Source organism: Capra hircus, chromosome 3, assembly GCF_001704415.2.
Source record: "Capra hircus breed San Clemente chromosome 3, ASM170441v1, whole genome shotgun sequence".
Lineage (NCBI taxonomy): Eukaryota > Metazoa > Chordata > Mammalia > Artiodactyla > Bovidae > Capra > Capra hircus.
In genome coordinates this window covers 42,974,759-42,996,132 of record NC_030810.1, presented here as the reverse complement: position 1 = coordinate 42,996,132, position 21,374 = coordinate 42,974,759, and the positions used below count along the sequence as shown (strand labels likewise).

At 36.4% G+C, this 21,374-nt stretch overlaps 1 protein-coding gene across 4 annotated transcripts; it reads left to right on the top strand.

Annotated features, from left to right (window-relative positions):
- Positions 1,024–17,088, top strand: SERBP1 (SERPINE1 mRNA binding protein 1). 4 transcript variants are annotated; one of them, XM_018045378.1, is made up of 8 exons: positions 1,024–1,462; positions 5,170–5,320; positions 5,862–6,002; positions 6,133–6,204; positions 6,827–6,901; positions 9,374–9,551; positions 13,048–13,221; positions 15,665–17,088. In XM_018045378.1, exons 1-8 carry the CDS (start codon positions 1,150–1,152, stop codon positions 15,719–15,721), a joined length of 1,161 nt encoding a protein of 386 aa, XP_017900867.1. In that variant the 5' UTR covers positions 1,024–1,149; the 3' UTR covers positions 15,722–17,088. The 4 variants fall into 4 exon arrangements, with proteins under 4 accessions (XP_017900867.1, XP_005678340.2, XP_017900860.1 ...); XM_005678283.3 differs by having other exon boundaries at positions 6,782–6,901; XM_018045371.1 differs by having other exon boundaries at positions 6,115–6,204.

Sequence of the window (21,374 nt, the reverse complement as noted above, 5' to 3'; positions counted from 1 at the left end):
GTTAATAGAAAAAGGTTTAAAAATTATGATAATACATTCACCCTCACCGTGTTACCAAATATGCTTGAATATGCATGACACCCTTTTAATGGACTTTAATATTCTCAGCTAATACCAATGCGAATTAAAGACAATTCTCTGACATATTTCTCTCCCCTCACTGCACCTCTTAGCACATCACACATTCAGATGCTCTTCAGATAACATTTTAATGTTATTTCTTGAGTACCTTAACACCCAATCCTTGACTTGCCTGGCACTAATGTCAGCCTAGACTCCATAAAGTGTTTCTACAAACAATGCCTTTTGGAGGCTTTCCCAGTGTCTGGCTAGTGCTACACTGCCGGGAGTTAACAATTAAAGCACCGGTCGCAAGACCGCACTTATCCAAGAAAAGCGCGCAACACTCACTTGCTAGTTCAACTTGTCTTTTGGATTAATTCTGCTGCTAGAGTTCAAATGGCCGCGAGAAGAAGCGTATTCCGCCTCACATTAAACAGAGACGCTTCGATTCATTATTAGGGCTGCAGGAGGGCAACTCCAGCAACTGGGCAACTAGGGATTTGGAAGAGAGCGGGTTCCACTTCCGCGAGGCCAGTGCAATCTGCCCGCCCTGGAAGTTTGTGAGTCTCCACTTGTAAGACTGATAGTCACCTTGACCCTCCCGGAGAGGTGGGGAAAGTTAGTCCTGGGCCGGAGGCGGGGAGTAAAACCGAAGACTGAGAACTTTCGCGAGCAAAACACGCCGTCACGTTTTCCTGTTTTCAGCGCAGCAGGAGACGCCAAGAGTTTAAGGGCGGCGATAGCAGGTGGCAGGACTCCGCCCACCACCGCGCTTCTCCCTCAGCATGCACACCCCTCTCCCTCGGTGAGGACTCGCCTCTGAGGCGCGCGCGAAGAGTTGTTCAGCCGTGTATTCTGGGAGTTGTAGTCCTGGTGCCGAGAGCCGCCTCAGGAAAAGCGACTCTGGCCTACAGACCCCGTGGTACCGTGCGGCGCTGGCCGCTCCCGGATGTGTGCCTAGCGCCGGAAGAGAAGACAGCCCCCCTCTCTCGGCCCGGCCATCTTGTGGGAAGAGCTGAAGCAGGCGCTCTTGGCTCGGCGCGGCCCGCTGCAATCCGTGGAGGAACGCGCCGCCGAGCCACCATCATGCCTGGGCACTTACAGGAAGGCTTCGGCTGCGTGGTCACCAACCGATTCGACCAGTTATTTGACGACGAATCGGATCCCTTCGAGGTGTTGAAGGCAGCAGAGAACAAGAAAAAAGAAGCCGGCGGGGGCGGCGTTGGGGGCCCTGGGGCCAAGAGCGCAGCTCAGGCCGCAGCTCAGACCAACTCCAATGCGGCGGGCAAACAGCTGCGTAAAGAGTCCCAGAAAGACCGCAAGAATCCGCTGCCCCCCAGCGTCGGCGTGGTTGACAAGAAGGAGGAGACGCAGCCGCCTGTGGCGCTTAAGAAAGAAGGTAAAGCAGTGGTAGAAGGTGGGAGACACCCGGGATGGAGGGAAGGAGCGAGGAGACTTGCGGCTAACACTCGCTTCTGGGGCTCCGAGGGTTCGCGGGAGACTTGGCCACCGATATCCCGGCGTTTCCCTCAACGCGACAAAAGCCAGGTCCTGCGAAGGTGTTGGGAGCGTGTTAAGCCCAAGTTCAAACCGCCACCTGCAAGGATACTGGAACCACCCCTTCCCGCCTCAGGTCTGAGCCGAGAAGCGTGGTCGGGATCCTGGGAGGCTGTTGCCTTCCCGCCGGATTCCTTGGCGGGCGAGCGCGTGGACCGAGGCTCGGTGAAGGGAGCCACTCCTCGGAGCACTTGTAGTGAAGCGGACAGCGGGGGCTCCGCGGCTTCTTCCTGCTCAGAGCTCCCCCCTCAGTCTGCTGCTCTGAGGTGAGGTTGTCTCCTTCAGGCTACTCTCTTGCCATCTTGTCCCAGGATGGCGCGGGGTACGCCCGAAAAAGAGGGTCGAGTTTTCTGCCTGCGCGCACACCTCTCCGCAGGCGTGTTCGAACCGCTCGGATATTGTGGAAAAAGCTACCCTTTTAGGTGCACACGTGCTTTATTGTCCACCCCTCGCTCCCTCAACTATTACAAACTTAATAACTTGCTGGAGTGACTCAAGCTGTTGGGAGAGGAATTTAACCCCTCGGGATTGACCAGAAGCGGGAATTCTGAATGAAAACGTGTTGGCAGGAAATCTTGAAACTCGTTCTCGAGTCCAGATCTTTTTATCTACCCCGTCGAACCCCGGCGGACCCCCCCTCCCCCCCCCTACTGCACGGAGTGTTTCGTGTGGTGTGCCCCTGGCGCGAGCCTCGTGGCTGTCACAGCGGTAGCCACCGCTGAGTCCTTTTGAGTCTATGGCTTTTTCTCCCCATGTGCGTGAAGCGTGGTCGGGATTTCATTGGCGGGTAGTAGCTGCTTCCAGGTCATTGTAAACTTCGCGGGATTGCCTTGAACTTGGTGTTTGCACTCTCCGTCATTGCTGGTTTCTCTTTGGTGGTGGGTGAAAAAGCATAGCAGTGAGGAGTAAGGAAAAATCTTAAAGATCCGAAGTAAGTAGGTGTAGGACCTAAGTTCTGAATCATAGAGATTACCTCTGTGTGTTGAAAGTTGAAATTTTGCCACGTGCTTCAGAAAGGAGTTCTGAGCTTTAGTTAAATTTGATAGCTAGCGTTCAAGTAATTTAAAAATGAAAACAATTGTGTTAGGTTTTGGTTTAGAATTTTTAAGAAATAGAACGTTTTGAGGCTTGGGATGAAGTACCTAGGTGGTAAATAAAACAATTATATTAAAATTACAGGTTGGAGAGGGAAGCACACGTTGGAGTATTAGCATGCATCTTTGAGGCTAAATACTCAGCTAGTCTTTATAGCAGGCTCTATAGGCTGTAGCACAATGTAATAAATCGTTTAATTTCTATGTTAAGGAACACTGACTTGTGTAGTCATTTAAACTGTGCTCAAGTTTACCTCCTTTATCACTAATTCAAAGAAGGTACATGAAAAAATGGAATCTGAAATGTGTTCACTCGTTTTGAATGTTCAAAACATGAGGTGTGCTTTGAAACCCCTCAGTTTGATCATAAAGTCCGTTTATGAAATAAACTTTTACCTGGAACCTAGTATTTTAAATTATAAAGTTATTTCATAAATTTATGAGCAGGATTATGTTTACCATTCAGTAGTCAAATTCAATAATTTCCATTATTAGCTATCAACATTTTCCTTAGGTCAGCATTTCAGAGGACACTTAGGCTTAAATTGCATAAAACACAGGTTATAAAAATGTTGAATGAAAAAAGTTCATTTTGAGAGCCTACTATGTAGCAATCATTTCTGGGCATTGGGGAAGTATAGACCTGTAAACAAAGTCCTGGACTCTTGTAGTAGGAGGGATTGTTAACCTGATCATGTGTTCTGTGCCTTTGAATAGAGGTCCTGGCACAATCAGATATGCTTTAGGTAGGTATTTACTGTTTATATTCTATGAATTTTGTAGTTTGTCTTTTGCCCACTTGAGGAATTTGAGAATGGACACCACTGAACATCGCTAAGGTCTATTCTTGTTTGTTTTTTAATGTTGAAAGCCTGGAATATAGTGAAAAATCTAGAGAGACATTTTTAAATGTCAGTTGCTGTGTGGATTTATTTGTGTTTTAGATTCTGTAAGCCTGATAACTGAATATTGGAGTAGGGAAGCAAGCCATTGTTCATCTGGGTGTGTGAGGCTTGGATATTATAAGAACTGGTTCTGTAGCTCCACCCCATACACTACCTCTGAAGAAATTTTTTTAAATGCCTCGGTGTAAGGTCTAACGTTTGTGTCCTGTCCTGAGAGTTTATGTGGAACGGACCTTTAAAATTTCAGAGTTTGACGTTTACCATTTGACTGCAAGCAACTGAACAGTTGGGTGCATCTTGGTGGCAGTACACTTTCTTAGAAAGAAGCAGAGTGAACCAACTTAATATCTTGTGAAATCAATTCCTCAGGTGACTGTCAGAAATTGTGGTTTGGGAATTAGAGCATACCTAAAATTTTACAGTCATAAATTTAACCATCAGTCTACTTATTATCCTTAAGGCCACCATGGGGCCTTTTGGCCTTTGACACAAACAGAAAAAAGGTAAGGAAGAGGGAAATCAGTAAATGCTTCAGCCATCATTTAGTGTCACAAGTTTCTGTTTCTTACATCTTGCTTAATTTGTGTATGTGGTTTTTAAAGATTTTTTGAAAACATAATTGTAAGGGCAAACCAAACAAAAATTTCTCCATAATAATTGCTTCTGGTTGCATAACAATGTGTTTTAAAATTAGGTGTGGCATGTATGTATATGTTTATATATATACATATATATATATAAACTGCAGTAGTAAGAGGGTTAAGTAGCTATTTTCAACTATGGAGATGTAATCTTTTTAAAATTTTTTTATTGAAGTATAGTTCATTTACAAAATGTGTTACTTGCTGCTGTACGCTGAAGTGATTCAGTTATACATGTGTGTATATAATCTTTTTTAATATAGTCCCTTATGGTTTGTCACAGGATATTGAATATAGTTTCCCATATTATACAGTAGGACCTTATTATTCATTGGATATAATCTTAAATGGCATTTGCTTTCCCTTCAGTTTTGTAATTTTGTAAAATCATCAGTCTTTTTACTCTTTTCCTCTTCAGATGATGTAAAATAAAATAATGCCTTCACTGTTGGTGTTTTTTTTTTTGTTTTTAAGGGTCCTTATCTGGTGATTGTGTTGGTTTGCTTGACTATTATTTGTAAATGGCTACTGTATTAATCGTTTTTATTATATCATTTGCTTAAGATTTCTTGAATTTAGAATTTTAAATTAAGAGGTAGGCATCTTGAAAAGTGAGAGAAATAACTAAATGACTTCCGGGTCAATTACAGAGGCTTTAGAGGGGGTAATGGTTTGGCAAACCAAATGGGATTTTGAAACAAGTTTATTTAAATAGGAATTTTTCTGAAGTACTTTGTTAAACTTCAGAGGTGCCCAGTGTTAGCCTTTTTCAACAGAAAATGCTAGTAGTGGACTTAAAGAGTAGTATTTTTTTTTTCTAATAGTCTAGGCCTAAATGTTTTGTGTTGCAAAAATGATTTGCTTATATGGGTTTTGTTTTGTTGTTGTTTTTTTTTTTAATCGTTTTAGGAATAAGACGTGTTGGAAGAAGACCTGATCAACAACTTCAGGGTGAAGGGAAGATAATTGATAGGAGACCAGAAAGGCGACCACCTCGTGAAAGAAGATTCGAAAAGCCACTTGAAGAAAAGGGTGAAGGAGGAGAATTTTCCGTTGATAGGCAAGATTGTTTCTTAATCTCTTCATGTATTGTCAGTTTATAGACATACATCTTAACGCATATAAATTGAGCATAATTGCCAGGAAGCAGTGTGGCTGGTTAACTTTATCACTTTTTTCAGCAGACCATGTGAGTATGAGTATCTATGTTATTAATGACATTTTGGTAACAGTTTTTGGTATTCAGACTTATATTTCTTGTAGTGAAACACTTCAATTATGCAGGTTAGATGTGTTTATTTTAATTTTTAAGTATATGAGTGAATAGCAGTTTTATTAGATTATAATGTAAAATGAGTAATAGTGGAAGAGTATATACATTAGTAGTAAAAGAGAATGTCAAAATAATTTTTTTACTTTGGAGAATTTCCTAGTTCTGATTCTCTTTAACTGTTTAGAAATAGACTATTTTGAATTTCTAAAACATTTAACAGTTGGGCTGTGAGCCAGTAAATATGTTCCTGTACTTTTGAGTCTTTGACATTCTCTCATTCTTTTTTCCAGAAACCTTAGAAGTATGTAATATTTTTCATTTGTTGTAGACCGATTATTGACCGGCCTATCCGAGGCCGTGGTGGTCTTGGAAGAGGTCGAGGAGGTCGTGGACGTGGAATGGGCCGGGGAGATGGCTTTGATTCTCGTGGCAAACGTGAATTTGATAGGCATAGTGGAAGTGATAGATCGTAAGTCTTATATTGGTTTTTATTATACTTTAATATTTGAATCTACTTCTTTAATAAAACAAAATTTGAATTTCTAGAAGTAAAGAGTATTATGTTAACTCAGTTTTGTTAGTTCTTTTTCACATTACAGTGGCCTGAAGCATGAGGACAAACGTGGAGGGAGCGGATCTCACAACTGGGGAACTGTCAAAGATGAATTAACGTTGGTATTCCAGTTTCTTAATAAATAATTTTAATAAAATTGTATAGTTTACGTTTGAGATTTGCCCTTAGTTCTGTTAAATATTTACTTGTCCTAGGGACAAGAATGGATGCTGTCATCTCAGCTACTTCCTTACAAGATGATGGGTGATTTTTTGGATATGTTAGGGTTATAATGTGTCAAATGACCAATTTTCCTCTGTTTCAAACGTGTGACACTTTTCATATAGGTGTATCACTTTTATTGAAATCTTATATTGAAGTTAGTTGAGTATTCTGCTATTGTGTGTTTCTTATTTTATAATCCTTATTCTAGCTATTAACCTTTTGGTGATTATAAAAACTTGAAAAGCTGGTGGGTCTTTATTTTAGAAGTGCTGCCTTTCTACTTTCTGAGTAGTATGCTTGAGCTGTAACTTGGATCGGTGTATATTTTTAAATTATTTTCTTGTAATGTTCTACAGGGGAGTAAATGCAGTAGGAAAAAACTGGGAATGTGAGAATTTTAAAATACTTCTGTATACTCTTTTGACTACATGTAAATGGACCTAGATGCCTTTTTTTCTTTCTTTCCTTAGAGAGTCCCCCAAATACATTCAGAAACAAATATCTTATAATTGCAGTGACTTGGAACAATCAAATGTGACTGAGGAAACACCTGAAGGTGAAGAACATCCAGTTGCGGACACTGAAAATAAGTAAGTGATTTTGTATGTGGTGGTAATGGTTGAGCATTGCAATGTTCAGGGTTTACCAAAAAAAATCTGTAGACTTAATGTTGCTAAATATTTTCTTTTTAATAGGAAAGACTTTATTGTACTCCATTCCTTCAAATAGTAGAGGAGTACTTTACACATGTATATGTCGGGCTGTTTGAATTTACCATTGGCATCTTAAAAAGATAAGGAAAATAGGTATTTTAGTAAATCCTGTTAGCCCTGAGCACAAAAACTAGTTGTTTTAACCTGAGGATTATTTGTAACTCATAGTTCACAGTACTTTGGACTCTATAGCTGTACACATTTTATACTGAAACAGTTTAAAATGAGAAAATGTGACTATTAAAATTAGTTCCTCCATCTCTTTGAAGGTTTTTTCCGTTGACGTAGAATGTGGAATACAGCATTATTGGCTTGTTTTAAAATGTGTGAGGAGAGCAAGGGCCAGAATATGTCATCCTTTAACTAGCTTTTCTTATTTTCTGAGTTTTTAGGTACAAGACAGTTTTGAAATTAAATTGTTCGAGGATTGGAGAGTTTTAAAGACTCAAGTTATGCTGGTAGAAATAGTTTTATGCCTTCCTCTGTCTTCCATCAATACAAGCAGAAGTTATATGTCAGTCATTTCTTTCAGTATGTAGTTTAAAGTCTAGCATTGCAGATTATTTAGGTCAGTGATTCTTAATCAAGGCATAATCAAATCATTTAGGGAGGGGATGCTTTTCTAAACTCTTCTCCAGAATTGTTCTTAGAGTGAAGCACTATTAATGATTAGAAAGTCATATTTGGTGGATTTGCTTAAATAAGGAATAATAATTGATTTATTATTAGAGAAAATTACTATTGTTTTTAGTTATTACTAAAAGTATAAATATTTTTAGTTACACTATAAGTTATTATTACTATTAGATTAAAAATACATGGTGTTGAGTTGAACTTTGTTTTATATGAAACTACGAATATTTTGTGTGGTAAACAATGGAATAGGTAAGTTAAATGAACCTTATACAACACTTAATTACTTTACAAAGCTCAACACAAATATTGTTCTCTTAGAACCGTCATTTATTTAAATGAATAAATATTTAATTTGTTTAAATATTTGAACATTTATATCACCTTAAGAGTAATCTGCCAGGATTATAACTGTTTATACATACAGTTATGTAAGAGATATATTGGTATTAATAGGGTATTGGAAGCAAATTTTAGCTCAGTTCCCAGGACTGAAATTGGGGTTCTAGGTATTGAGCCTAAAGACCATGATGATGACATTAGCTTACATATGCAAGTGTAAATTTAAGAAACGCAGTTTAGGCTGAATTTGATTGATTCCTTTAAGTATAGTTCTTAAGTTTCTGTTTTGTTTCATTTGATTCTTAGAACCCTTGAAGGTAGATGTCATGGTTTCATGACGTGATAAATGTATGCTGAGTTCTGTTCTTGGCTACGTTACAACTTATGAGTAACTGGGACCTTTTTTCTTTCTTTAGTTTTCTGATCTGCAAACTGACAGGGTTGGACTTGATACTTAAAATTGCATCAATTCAGTATGAACTTGGTCTGGGGAGTTTAAGATGAGATTTGTCGAACAGTAAAGAATAGCATGTATGGGAGTAACTTGAGCTCTAAGGCTAACTGAATCACCTACTATCTTTGGAAAGAAGCAGTGCTCCCAAAATAGCAAACTTGTTTGGTGATAATTGAAAATTGAGATTAAATAGTGAATTCCTAGGTGCATGCTTTGTTTGTGTAAAAAGGAAACAGGATACTATATAATAGTTATAGTCTGAGAATTATATTAGAAATAACACAATTTGGTATTAAGTATTGAAAACCAGTATTTTATAAAAAGTTCCGTTACTAGTGAAACTTTAGTTTCCTATTCATGTACACACTGGTTTGAAAGTTGGAGTATATAAAGATTGGATTTGTAGAAATTAGAGATTTGCTTTAAATGTTATAAAAATGGATCAGGGAACAGTTCTCTTATATTCTTAAATATAAAACTTGGTTGTCATGGGCAGCCTAAATGATTACCTTCATGTGTGTTATGAATTATGTATTATGGAAATTAAAAATGTGTTTTAGCAGAAGCTAGATCGGATTTCAATCACATACTGTAAGTTTTAAAAACAGTAGTGTGGTTTTAAAAAAATGTGTTCTAGATTTAAGAAAGTGTTACTGATAGATGATCATTTAAGAGTTTGTGAAGATGAATTGTATGTTCCTTCGTTATCCACATTTTCACTGATTTAACAAACAGTAAATTCCTGGTCTCTACCAAGTCACATGTTAGCCATTGGGTTACAAAGAAAACTGATTCTCCTGTCCTTGGATAATCTAGATGATTACCAACCAGCTAAGGTTGGTACTTCCTCCCTTAGGCTTATAAGTTCTGTGATTTTATGAGCCCCCTACCAGGTGTAATACTGAAACATCTTCACACAGGGAAAATGAAGTTGAAGAAGTAAAGGAAGAGGGTCCAAAAGAAATGACTTTGGATGAGTGGAAGGCTATTCAAAATAAGGACCGGGCAAAAGTAGAATTTAATATCCGAAAACCAAATGAAGGTGCTGATGGGCAGTGGAAGAAGGGATTTGTTCTTCATAAGTCAAAAAGTGAAGAGGTAAAGTGAAGTTTTGTGGTGTTTGAAAATGTTCAGATTTGTCTTGAATTGCATATACAATTTTTGTTTTAAAATTTCACATGGGTAATCTGTTTATAAAACAAAGTTTTACATAGGATTACTTGAGACATATATTGCCCCCAAAGGAAAATAAGCTATATTAAAGTATACTGTTAAGAAATTATTCTTTTAAAGTTTTAATCTTTTTTAAAATCTTACTTAACTGGGAGTCATTAAGATTTGTATTAGGTTGAAAGGTTGGCATAAACTGTCTGCCTATGCCATATATAAATAATATCTGGGAATCTTTAGGTAATCTTTATACTGAAGAGTAATAGCTTGTGAAGACCAGAGAATTTATGAGTTTCCTTAGGAAACAAGGAAACTAATGAAAATACTCCAGAAAGATGAGTGACTTTTGATTTGGTAGCTTTTATTAAAGTCTTGGGGCACACATTCTTAGGGGACTATCCCACTGTTATATCTTTTTAGGGTTTATGTAAGTATGAGCTTTTAGTCACAGTTAAACTGAAATGCTATGAAGGCAACCTGATAATTTAAAAAAATACAGTAAAATCTTTCTACATTATAATTTTCTAAGCAAAAAAATAATTGTGAAACAAGCTTGGAAATATTCTGCACTAAAATAAAAATTTAGAGTTGATTTTTTTAAACATGGGCATCATGAAAGTAGTATAAATGAGACAGTCTTGTGTCATTTCCTATCGGTAAAGAAAAAATATTTTGCTTCATTAGAATGCTTTGGGTTTTGTAGTTCTTGCTGATAAAGTTGTTTCGTGTATCTGTAAAATCCAAAGAGAATCTTGATTTAAAGAACCATAGAAGTTCACTTGAGGGAGATTATTCATTTGAACTAATTATTAAAACTGCTTGCTGCTGCTGCTAAGTCACTTCAGTCGTGTCCGACTCTGCGTGACCCCATAGACGGCAGCCCACCAGGCTCCCCCGTCCCTGGGATTCTCCAGGCAAGAACACTGGAGTGGGTTGCCATTTCCTTCTCCAGTGCATGAAAGTGAAAAGTGAAAGTGAAGTCGCTCAGTAAAGTACTTTGGTACCTTTGAGACAATTATAAGTTTTTGGGGTTCCAACAGAACTTTTCTTCAGAACAGAACACAGACATGAAATACTTTGGTATAATTTTAGATTATATCATTACCATTAATGCCCTGCAACCTCTTGATACATTTGATAGACATCTGGTTAAGTATCCCAGCTTTAAGTATTTTATATTGAGCTTTTCAGAAATAATTATTACACAAGGTGATATATAAATAGAATTTTCTGAAAATTATAAAATGTGAAATTGGTTATGAATAACCTTGAAACTAGGACATTTTCTTTATCAACCACTTACAAATGCTTGGACCCTCATAGTTAGGCTGCTTTTGTGATGTTGTACTTGGAATCTGGCCTTATTGGCATATATGGCCTTATCACTTGAATACAGATTGTCTCTGATGTAGAACTTTTGGTTTTTGTTTTATTGCTTCTTACTTTCAATACTACATTTAATAAATTAACATGAGATATTTAACACATTATAATAAAGGCTTTGTGGATTTGTTTTAGATGATTTTGCTCTGCCGTTGGGTAATGTAGATGTCCTAAGCACATTGAAGGTAGGCTAGGCCAAGCTATGTGTTTGATAGGTTAGGTATATTAAATGTATTTTGGACTTAGAGATAATTTGGGGTTTATCAGGATGCAACCTCATTGTAACTTTATAACAGATCTTTAAGTTTGTTGTATACAGTGCTTTGAGTACTCTTTTTTCTTGTATTATACTTACCTTCCTCTTCATAATAAAAATGAAGTAGGGAAAGGAAAACACTTTTTTGAGAAATGGAGAACTAAATTATTGACAGCTGAGACCAAGCTCTATTTCCTTAATTATTGCACAGTGCTATAGAAAAAAAAAAAAACAACAAAACCCTGTAAATTGATCCTGGTAGTTTACTTGAAGATTGGGGTGTAACCTGAATATCCAGGCTTCCTCTTAATTACTATAGTAATACCTTCAGGATTGTTTTCAGTAATATATCACCTTAAACTTTTTTGCTTCTTGCTCTAGAAATTTATAAATGGTTTTAACTAATAAATTGATATTGTTGTTTTGCAATAGCTAACATTTAAAATCAGACACTTCACATATTTAATTGACTTATTTGCTAGTGATTTTGTATTTTAGGCTCCGTTAAAGTTAATATTTTTTAAATGTTAAAATTAATATTTTTTTAAATTTAAAAAATTTGAAAATGTTTTTAAAGACCTTTCTTTTTAAAGAAAGACACAAAAGGGATGTAATTTAGTTTGGGTATTAGATGATTAAAGGAGTGAAAATCTGTTTACAAATAAAGAATTTGTACTTGAAAAGGTAATTATTAACAGTTGTAATATTACAAGATATTTAGAATGAAATACCCTTCAGAAAAGAGGATTATACATGTATTTAGAAAAATAAAACATACTTTAGTATAGGAAGTTTCCAACTAGAAGATTAAAACCCATTTTCCCAAATGTACAAAAGAAAATCAGGCATTAAGCAGTGTGAGATTGCTTGGCATTTTTGCAGAGTCTGTCAGGTGGCTTGGGATCTGAATTTCACAAACATGATGACTTCATTTTAATGAAGGTTCCTTTGGTAAATTTAAGGCATGGTTTTATTTGTGCAAGTTTTGGAAGGTTGTTTATGTAACTTGTTTCACTTGAATCTGTAGTTCTCCAATTTATATGGCAGAACATGTTTAAATATAAACAGAAAAGCATTTTGAGAAGTCTGTACACAGTTTCTTCCCCAAGTCTTAGCTGGTATAGAGCAAAAGTTCTCTTTAAAACTTAATGAAGAGATTCAGTAATGTCTCTAACAGAAATATATACCATCTATCTAAAAGTCTTCATCAGAGGTTCAGATTGGAATCCTAATCTGAAGGGCATATTTTAAACATACTTATTCATCCCTGATGGCTCAGAGAGTAAAGAATCTGCCTGAAGTGCAGGAGACCAAGCTTCTATCCCTGGATCGGAAAGATCCCCTGGAGAAGGAAATGGCTACCCATTCAAGTATTCTTGCCTGGAGAATCCCATGGACGGAGGAGCTTGGTAGGCTACAGTCCATAGGGTTGCAGAGTCAGACATGACTGAGCAACTAACACTATTCTTACTTCACTGCTAAAGATTATAATTCAGTAGGTTTGAGATGGGGCCCAGCCACTTGAGTAGTTGTGATAATACCTATAGGTGACCTCTAATCAAGACTTGCTAGTATCACCTATAACTAAAGTTAAGGGAATATGAAGTGGAGAAAAGTGAAAGGAATTCTTCCTGCTGGATGACTGTAGGTCATCCCAAAGCTTGCTTATTACCTGTTGTTACATTTTTTCACACAAAGGACAGGTTGTAGAAAGCTCATTTAGAAATATACAACATTGCTTTCCTATTAATCAAATCACCCAGTGGCCTTCATTTGAAATTTTAGGCTCATGCTGAAGACTCAGTTATGGATCATCATTTCCGGAAGCCAGCAAATGATATAACATCTCAGCTGGAGATCAATTTTGGAGACCTTGGCCGCCCAGGACGTGGTGGCAGGGGAGGACGAGGTGGGCGTGGGCGTGGCGGACGTCCAAACCGTGGCATCAGGACTGACAAGGTAATTTTAAGACATAGTCTACCGTTGTAAGTAACTTGAGGGACCTCTTTTGATGGATGACTGACCTAACTCCTTTTGCAAACATAAGTAGAAGAAAAAGGTTGGCATGCCTTTAAGAAATTACATTTTAGGTTATATTTTTGTTTAAAGCACTTAAATGACTGTGCTGGCAGTGGTTAAGTTTATCACCCTTTATTGAACAATTAATTTAGTGCTTGTCATGGTACTGTGCTTTTTAAAAAAATTGCCATTTTATAGAAGATGAAATTCAGGTGCAAGGAACCAAGGTAATTTTTTGGTCTTTGTCTACCTGAAGTGCCAAATATAAATAATTGTCTTGACAAATCTTCACTGCTTTTTAGAGGTCAGCTTAATAAAACCTTTGTGTCCAATATGTAATAGTGTGACATTGATTGGTTGTTGATTCCTATTTTGTTCAGGAGAGCTGTTCTCTTAATTAGAGTTGGGATTCATTTTTGTCCTATTTTTTGTGATTTCCATTGCCTTGCACTGTGTGTGACACAAAACAAATTTTTCTGAAACATTTTGCTAGAAGCCCTAGTAATTGGTAGTTTTGAATTTTGATCTGCTTGGTCCCAAAGTTCATGGTTTATTGATGAGGTATTAATATTCACGTAGCTTCCCCACCAGTTAGATATCCATGCTTCATGGGAATAAACATACCAACAAAAGAAGAGCTTATTGCCAATAAACCAGAATTTGGGCATATTTCAGATTATCTAGGAGCAAACAGTGTTGTATATCTGTCAGTAGAAGGACTGGTTTCATCTGTACAAGAAGGAATAACACTGAAAAAGCAGAGTGAAAAGGCAAGACATTATGGTTCAAGAAAATGGGAATGGTTTGGAATGTTTTGAAAACAATGATCATTGTACAAAGGAAGATATTATGATTCAAGAAAGTGAGAATGGTCTGGAATGTTTTGAAAAGAATGATCATTGTACAGCTTGTCTGACTAGAAAATACCCTGTGGAATTGGAATGGTAGCTGCCAGGGGCAGACATCATATTTCAGGACACAAAAGCTGGTGAAGAAGTTGCAGTGGGTTACCTTCATGTACTGTTACTCAGTTGGTACAGTGTGAAATGCCACATGCTTGTAAGTTCTGAGATTTTTTTTTTCTGAAAAGGACACCAAATTGCTATGATTTATTCAGTAATCCTGGATAAATACTTTGGTATTATGTAGGAACTTGGATGATCCTTTCAGTTTTATTCAGTACTGTTACTTTTTAGAGATCATGTACATTTCAGATCATCAGCAGTAATGTAGCAGATAGATGAATTTCTGTTTTAGAGAGGATTGCCAGGTATTGTACTCTCACAGGTTCTTAGGAAATTTTGTGGAATGTTTAAGAGTTACTGAAATTCCTTTATGGAATATTTTTATGGAGAAGGAAATGGCAACCCAAGAACATTAGAGGTGTTCTTGCCTGGAGAATCCCAGGGACGGGGGAGCCTGGTGGGCTGCCGTCTATGGGGTCGCACAGAGTTGGACACGACTGAAGTGGCTAGCTTAGCTTAGTGATAATTTGAGTTAGTTCATTGTGTCTTACAGTCTATTCAGAACCAACCATAATGTCCTGAATTCTCAACATCTGATAAATTGGCACCCCATCTGCTTGATTGAGTCTGACAATGTTTAATTATAGTAGTAACTTAATATTCTAGATTTTAAAATGGTCACCCATAACAGTGTAGTGATATTTTGTTTTTTTCCCTCTGTAACATGGGTTCTTTTTAAAGGACAGCATTGTGTATATGGATCTTTTTAATACTTTTTTGTTTTGTAATTTGTATTTTGACTATAAATAGCCATTGAGTTCCTTCCTATCAGTTATGAATGTGCTGCTTAAATAATTGGTTTCTTAGCTTGCTTTCATTGCCATTCTTATTATTAGCAGGTGGGAAAAATAAAAGAATAGTGAACAACAGTGAATCCACATACGTACCTTGTGTGAATCTACTAGTGTGATTTGTTAGAAAAACAAATGACCCATGGTGTTACTAGGAGTTTTCTCAGATCTTGATAGAAAATTCCGGACAGGGCTCATTGCAAATATTTGTAGTCTTTTTTTTTTTTTTTTTTAGTTTTAGTGGATCAGTTATATATACACACATATATTCCCTTGTTTTTTAGATTCTTTTTATATATAGGTTGTTACGATACAGTCAGTCCTTATTAGTTACCTATTTTATATATAGCACTATGTATATGTCGATCTCAGTCTCCCAATTTATTCCCCTCAAGTCCTATTCTGATCCATAATTTTACCTTTCGAAAGTAAAAGCTTTGGCATATTTTACTTATGTAATAAAACTTTTTTTTTGTTTTTAAGAATCTTGTCTAAATGTAGACGCTGGAAATATATTAATAAGATTTTGAGAATCATTAATTTTGCTTGTTTCTTTTTCTTTTTCAGTCAAGTGCTTCTGCTCCTGATGTGGATGACCCAGAGGCATTCCCAGCTCTGGCTTAACTGGATGCCATAAGACCACCCTGGTTCCTTTGTGGACCCTCCTCTTTGAGGCTTGCATGCTTAAGGATCCCAAACGACTAAGAAATTTAAAAAAACAAAAAACAAAAAAAAAAAAAACAAAAACAAAAAAAAAGACTGTCATTCATACCATTCACACCTAAAGACTGAATTTTATCTGTTTTGAAAATGAACTTCTCCTGCTACACAGAAGTAACAATATGGTAGTCAGTTTTGTATTTAGAAATGTATTGGTAGCAGGGATGTTTTCATAATTTTCAGAGATTATGCATTCTTCATGAATACTTTTGTATTGCTGCTTGCAAATATGCATTTCCAAACTTGAAATATAGGTGTGAACAGTGTGTACCAGTTTAAAGCTTTCACTTCATTTGTGTTTTTTAATTAAGGATTTAGATGTTCCCCCTATTACAAACTGGTTTTAAATATTGGACATAATATCAGTTTTAATACCTGCTTTGCATTTTCACACATGGTCAACTGGGACATGTAAACTTTGTCAAATTTTATGCTGTGTGGAATACTAACTACTTTATGTATTTTAACTTAGTTTTAATATTTTCATTTCTGGGGATAAGGTGTTTTTCACTTCTCATGATAGCTGTTATATATGCTAAATCTTTATATACAGAAATACCAGTACTTGAACAAATTCAAAGCACATTGGTTTATTAACCCTTGCTCCTGCATGGTTCATTAGGTTCAAATTATAATTGATTCAATTTCAATTATATTTACTTTTAAAATGTCACTTGCCCATTTAAAAAATCAGTCTAGACACCTTACTGGTAAAAGTTTTTTAAGCTACTTATTGTTGGTAGACACATACTGTCAAGTGAAGTAGTTTTATGGGTGTTGGATTTTTCCTCCTCCAATAGGGTGGGTGGAACAAGTTAATTTGGCTAATGTGTTAACATTTAAACTGCTCTGTAAAGTAAGTGGCCGCTCAGTATGATTTGTATGTGTGAAAGGTCCCAAAATCAAAATTGTACATCCATAATCAACCCTTTAACTCTCCCTTGTTCTAAAGAAACCAAAGGGCACTGGTTAGTATGGTAAGGTTGGAGGTTGTTAATTTCTGGGATTTGGAAAGTGGACAGCTTTACTTTATAAGGTTGGAACAGCAGCACCATCCATGAAATGAAAACCAAAAATTTTACTGTTTCCAAATTTCCTATATTGCTATTAATTTTTGTCTTGATAGATTCTGTAGAAGGTAACAAGTATCTTTTTACCTCTTTCTCTGTTACAAAATTAGGTTAATAATGGATTCTTTGATCAAGAGCATCACCACTTACTAAAACGTACATGGAGAGAATAATAAACAGCCTTTCTAGGATTTTTTTTTTTTTAAGTCTTCTGCAACATTGATTAACAGGAAAGGGGCTTTATTTACAGGTTTAAAGATCTTTTTGTCACTATTAGTAATTTTCTATGTGGTAATGTCCAATTTAAAAAATACTTGATATAAGACATTAAGTCATAAAATGTCTGTTTAGCTCATTAGTTTCCCCCTATACTTCTAAAGGAGAAACCATACAGTACAAGAGTTTCGCATTGGATTGGATTAATTGATCTAGTGACCTGCTAGTTTGACATTTTAGGAAGGAGGTAATTGGTTTTTTTAAATGGTGGATAAACTTGTGCTGGTGTTTTGGATCTTATGATGCTGAGCATGTTCTGCACTGGTGCTAATGTTAAACATAATTTTATATTTACAAACATATCTGCTACCCAGAGGCAAGTATTAATTTAGTCCATATGGACTATTGACCCCTCTTGAGATTGCAACATACACATTCCTAAACATACCCATACATAGTGTGTTTAAAGTATCTTAACTCATTTTTGGACACGAACATGTAACAAACCTGATTTCTAGCAACATATAGAAAACACCTATTAAAAAAATAAGTTCTACTCATTGTCAGCCATTGCTGGCATTCTGTCACTAGAGAATACACAGCAATATCTGGTATGTTGCAAGCTTTCAAGATAGCCTGGATTTTAAAGTCAGTCCATTAGTTGTATCTGATGGATGTAAATTTGCCTCCTAGTTCACTTTGTGTCACGAGCTAAAACTGTGAACCTAACTTTCTCTTATTGGTGGGTAATAACTGAAAATAAAGATTTTATTTTCATGCTCACTTCTTAAAAGTCATAAAAGCAATCAAATAGGAGCCCATTTATCGTCATGTGTCTTCTGACCTATGTGTATACCACCAAAGGTAATGTTCATATTTCACTTTTTCACAAACAGGCGTGTGTATATGGAGTGTTTGTTAACCTAGTCTGTCAAATAGCAATTGGGAGAGTACATATTTTAATTACAAAATTTAATTCTTGCAAAATGAATTTCAAGGACCGACATGACAATTGACATTTCTTGTAGGAAACTCCATGTTTGAGTGAATGTCGGGGGTTTGTCTTTTCACAAATAAGGTAATAATGGCTGATAGAATGTTCTAATGCACTTCTGTCTTGATGCCTTTAAAGTGAAATAATAGTACAGTTTATATTTTTTATTAAGATTTTCAGTTTACATTGAGATGATGGAGATAAGGTCTCTTATAGTTAAATATTTTGAGACCCTTGTCCAGTTACAAAAGATTTTTAAATGTGTCACCAGGCACTATACATCTAAGTTACTTTACTCAGTTTCATTTAAAAAGTGGAGGCAGAATATATCTCGAGTTGTAAATAAGTAATATGTTTGGGGGTTGTTTGTGGTGTTTTATGGAGGGGGAGAATATTAGGTATTCATTTTTATTGTATTATTTTTCTAATTGCTATAGGTGGTTGGAAATAGAAAATTTTTGTTACATGCTATTAGGGAGTTGCATAGAAGGTCTGAATACTGTATATTAGGTTTTTAAAACATATCTTTAAGAGACTAATATATGGTTGGTTCCAAATATCAAAGGGTTAAAAAAACTCAGAAATGTGGAGCTGCTAGAACCTGAATGATTTTGACTTTAAAATCATTATCATGTGTACTAGTGGACATCTAGAAGACATCTATCCTAATAGGCTCTTGGGTGCCTGCAACTCTGCTTTATAAAGACATTAAATGCTTAGAAAATTGAGTCTAACCCAGACATTGTATTTCTACTGAAATAAATAGGCAGAACACTTAAAATCTAGTAACAAAGTAGTAAAGTCCCTCATTAGATTTTCAGGCCTGATTAGATAAACACTGTAAAATTGTCAGATTTTGTCATTAATCTGTATATTAAGTGTCGGCTTTCAGAAACTGGGCTCATGATTTTTTGCTCAGTCTAGGTATACCTCCATGTTCTTTCAACTTGAGAATCGATCTGATGATCAAATATGGGGGTTATATGAGACGTGATTGAAAAGGGATTGAGAGGAATTCATTAAATCAGTGATGTAAGGAAAGGTAACCTAAAAGTACAAGCTTAATTTCAGAAAGTGATTAGGATATAAATTATTAAAACCACTAAGGTTTTGTCCATGGTGGGAAGTGCTAGCATTGGAAGTATTTAAATTACGCTACATCTAAGCCAGAGGTCAATAGATTTCAGCCTGTGGTCTGTTTTGTGTACAGTTTCTGAGCTAAGAATGGCTTCTACCTTTTAGAAGTGAATGATGTATATAATTCCCAAAGTTTAAAATATATGGTCCATCACAGAAAATGTTTGCTGATCCCTGGTCCACACCATCACTTAGGTCAACATAAGAGTTCTTTAAAAAAAAAAAAAAAAGTTACAGGTGCAGATTAAATCGCCCTATATGGAAAGTTGTGAAATTTGAAGTATTTAAAAATTTTTATTTAATCTCTAATCAGAGTAAGGGCAAGAGATTCAGTAGCTTTTTAGTAAAGATTTATTATTTTTTAAGAAATTATTGAGTTTGCAACCTAAATATTCTGAAAGCTGTTATGGAAAGTATAATTTGCTAGACTAAGACACTTAATGGCATGGTTATAGGTTTTCACATTTAGTGGCAATTATCACTTGATATCTTTCTATTGTGCTGACTGTGCCATAAGATGAGAAATAGAAATATTTTACATGGGTCGGAAAACAAATGTCAACTTCTTAGGTTGAACTGGGGCATGGATTAATGGATTCTGAGAACTACATTTCTGAGCTTAATCAGGATATCCATTTAGGCAGAATTTAGCTTTTGTGTCATTACTTCTGTCTTATCTGGGAGTCAGTTCACTTTGAAATGGAAAGGAAGGGTGAGAAATGGCCCATACAAGTTAGAAAATGATTTACCAAATTATGTTTTTGTTGGAGGTGTTAATTATGTGAAAGGCAGATTACGTGACTTTGTGTGACAGTTGACATGAAATTTACGGTGACAGACTCAGTTGTGTCTGGCTGTGACCCCATGGACTGTAGCCTGCCAGGCTCCTCTGTCCATATAATTCTCCAGGCCAGAATACTGGAAGGGGTATCCTGTCCCTTCTCCAAAGGATCTTCCCAACCCAGGAATTGAACCAGAGTCTCCGGCATTGTAGGTGGATTCTACCAGCTGAGCTACCAGGGAAGCCCCTAATTACATAGGTAATATTAAATCAGTACCATTAGTCCCTTTTGCTGCCTGTTGGAGAGGCTATGACCATTCTGGTGCACTTGAATGTGTATTCTAAGTCTTGTGCTTGGAAAACAAAGAATACTTGTTGATAATTACTGTTACCTCCAGTTCTTTGTGAATTTTTCAAAACTAGACTACCTAAAGTGATAAGAATTGCTCTGAACTGATCTTGGTTGTGGCTTTATTCCTTAAATAGCTGCATAAGTGTTACTGTACTGGTATGGAAATGTGAAAAGTGAAGGGCTAGTTAATACTTAGGATTTTGTTACTTGGAGAACTGAGCTGGGAGAATGACAATAGTTCATTTGGACAGTATTGTTTACACCATAACACCATAATTGGAGCTGCAGCTGACTTCTCTCACAGATTTTAGGACCAAAAACGCTTCAATCTGAAGAAATGGTTTTCATTTACCTAGAATGGAGATGTATAAAATGATCCAGTTGAACTTGGTTCTTGTTATTGCCTAGAATTTTTGTCAGTTTGGGACGAAGTTTTCTTATTTAGCTGATGAATAATGTCAGAAATTTTATTATGGGAACTTTTACACATTGAATTCCTTGTTTCACAACTTGGGTGTAATAATCCAGTCAGTTGTTGCTTTGTTTGGCAGGCACACTGACAAAATAGTGACAAATGTTAGATAAGCGCGTGTTTAGACGTATGTCAATGCTCAGGCTGCCAGAGGTTTGGAAATTATCTAACTCATCAAAGAAGATGGTGTCTTCCTCTCCACCCCCAGCTGCATTTCATAGCTGAAAATATTTAGGTTTACATGACTGGTGAAATGAATTAAACACAGGAACTTTTCTGTTTATAGATGAAGTTGGTTTGTCTTCTCTGGAAATTCTGAATTTCCAGTGAAGCTTCCACATTTTTTTTCTCCCAACAAAAAAGAACACCTTTTCCTAAAAACTACAGAAAATTTGGTTTCAGCTTGATACTGTGTACTTGTTTATCAAGGCTTCACTTAGGTGCTACAGTTGTAGTAACTTAAAAAGGCCATGGGAAGACTGGATTGGATAAATTACTTCTGATAAAGGTGTCCATTCGTCACTAATCATACAAA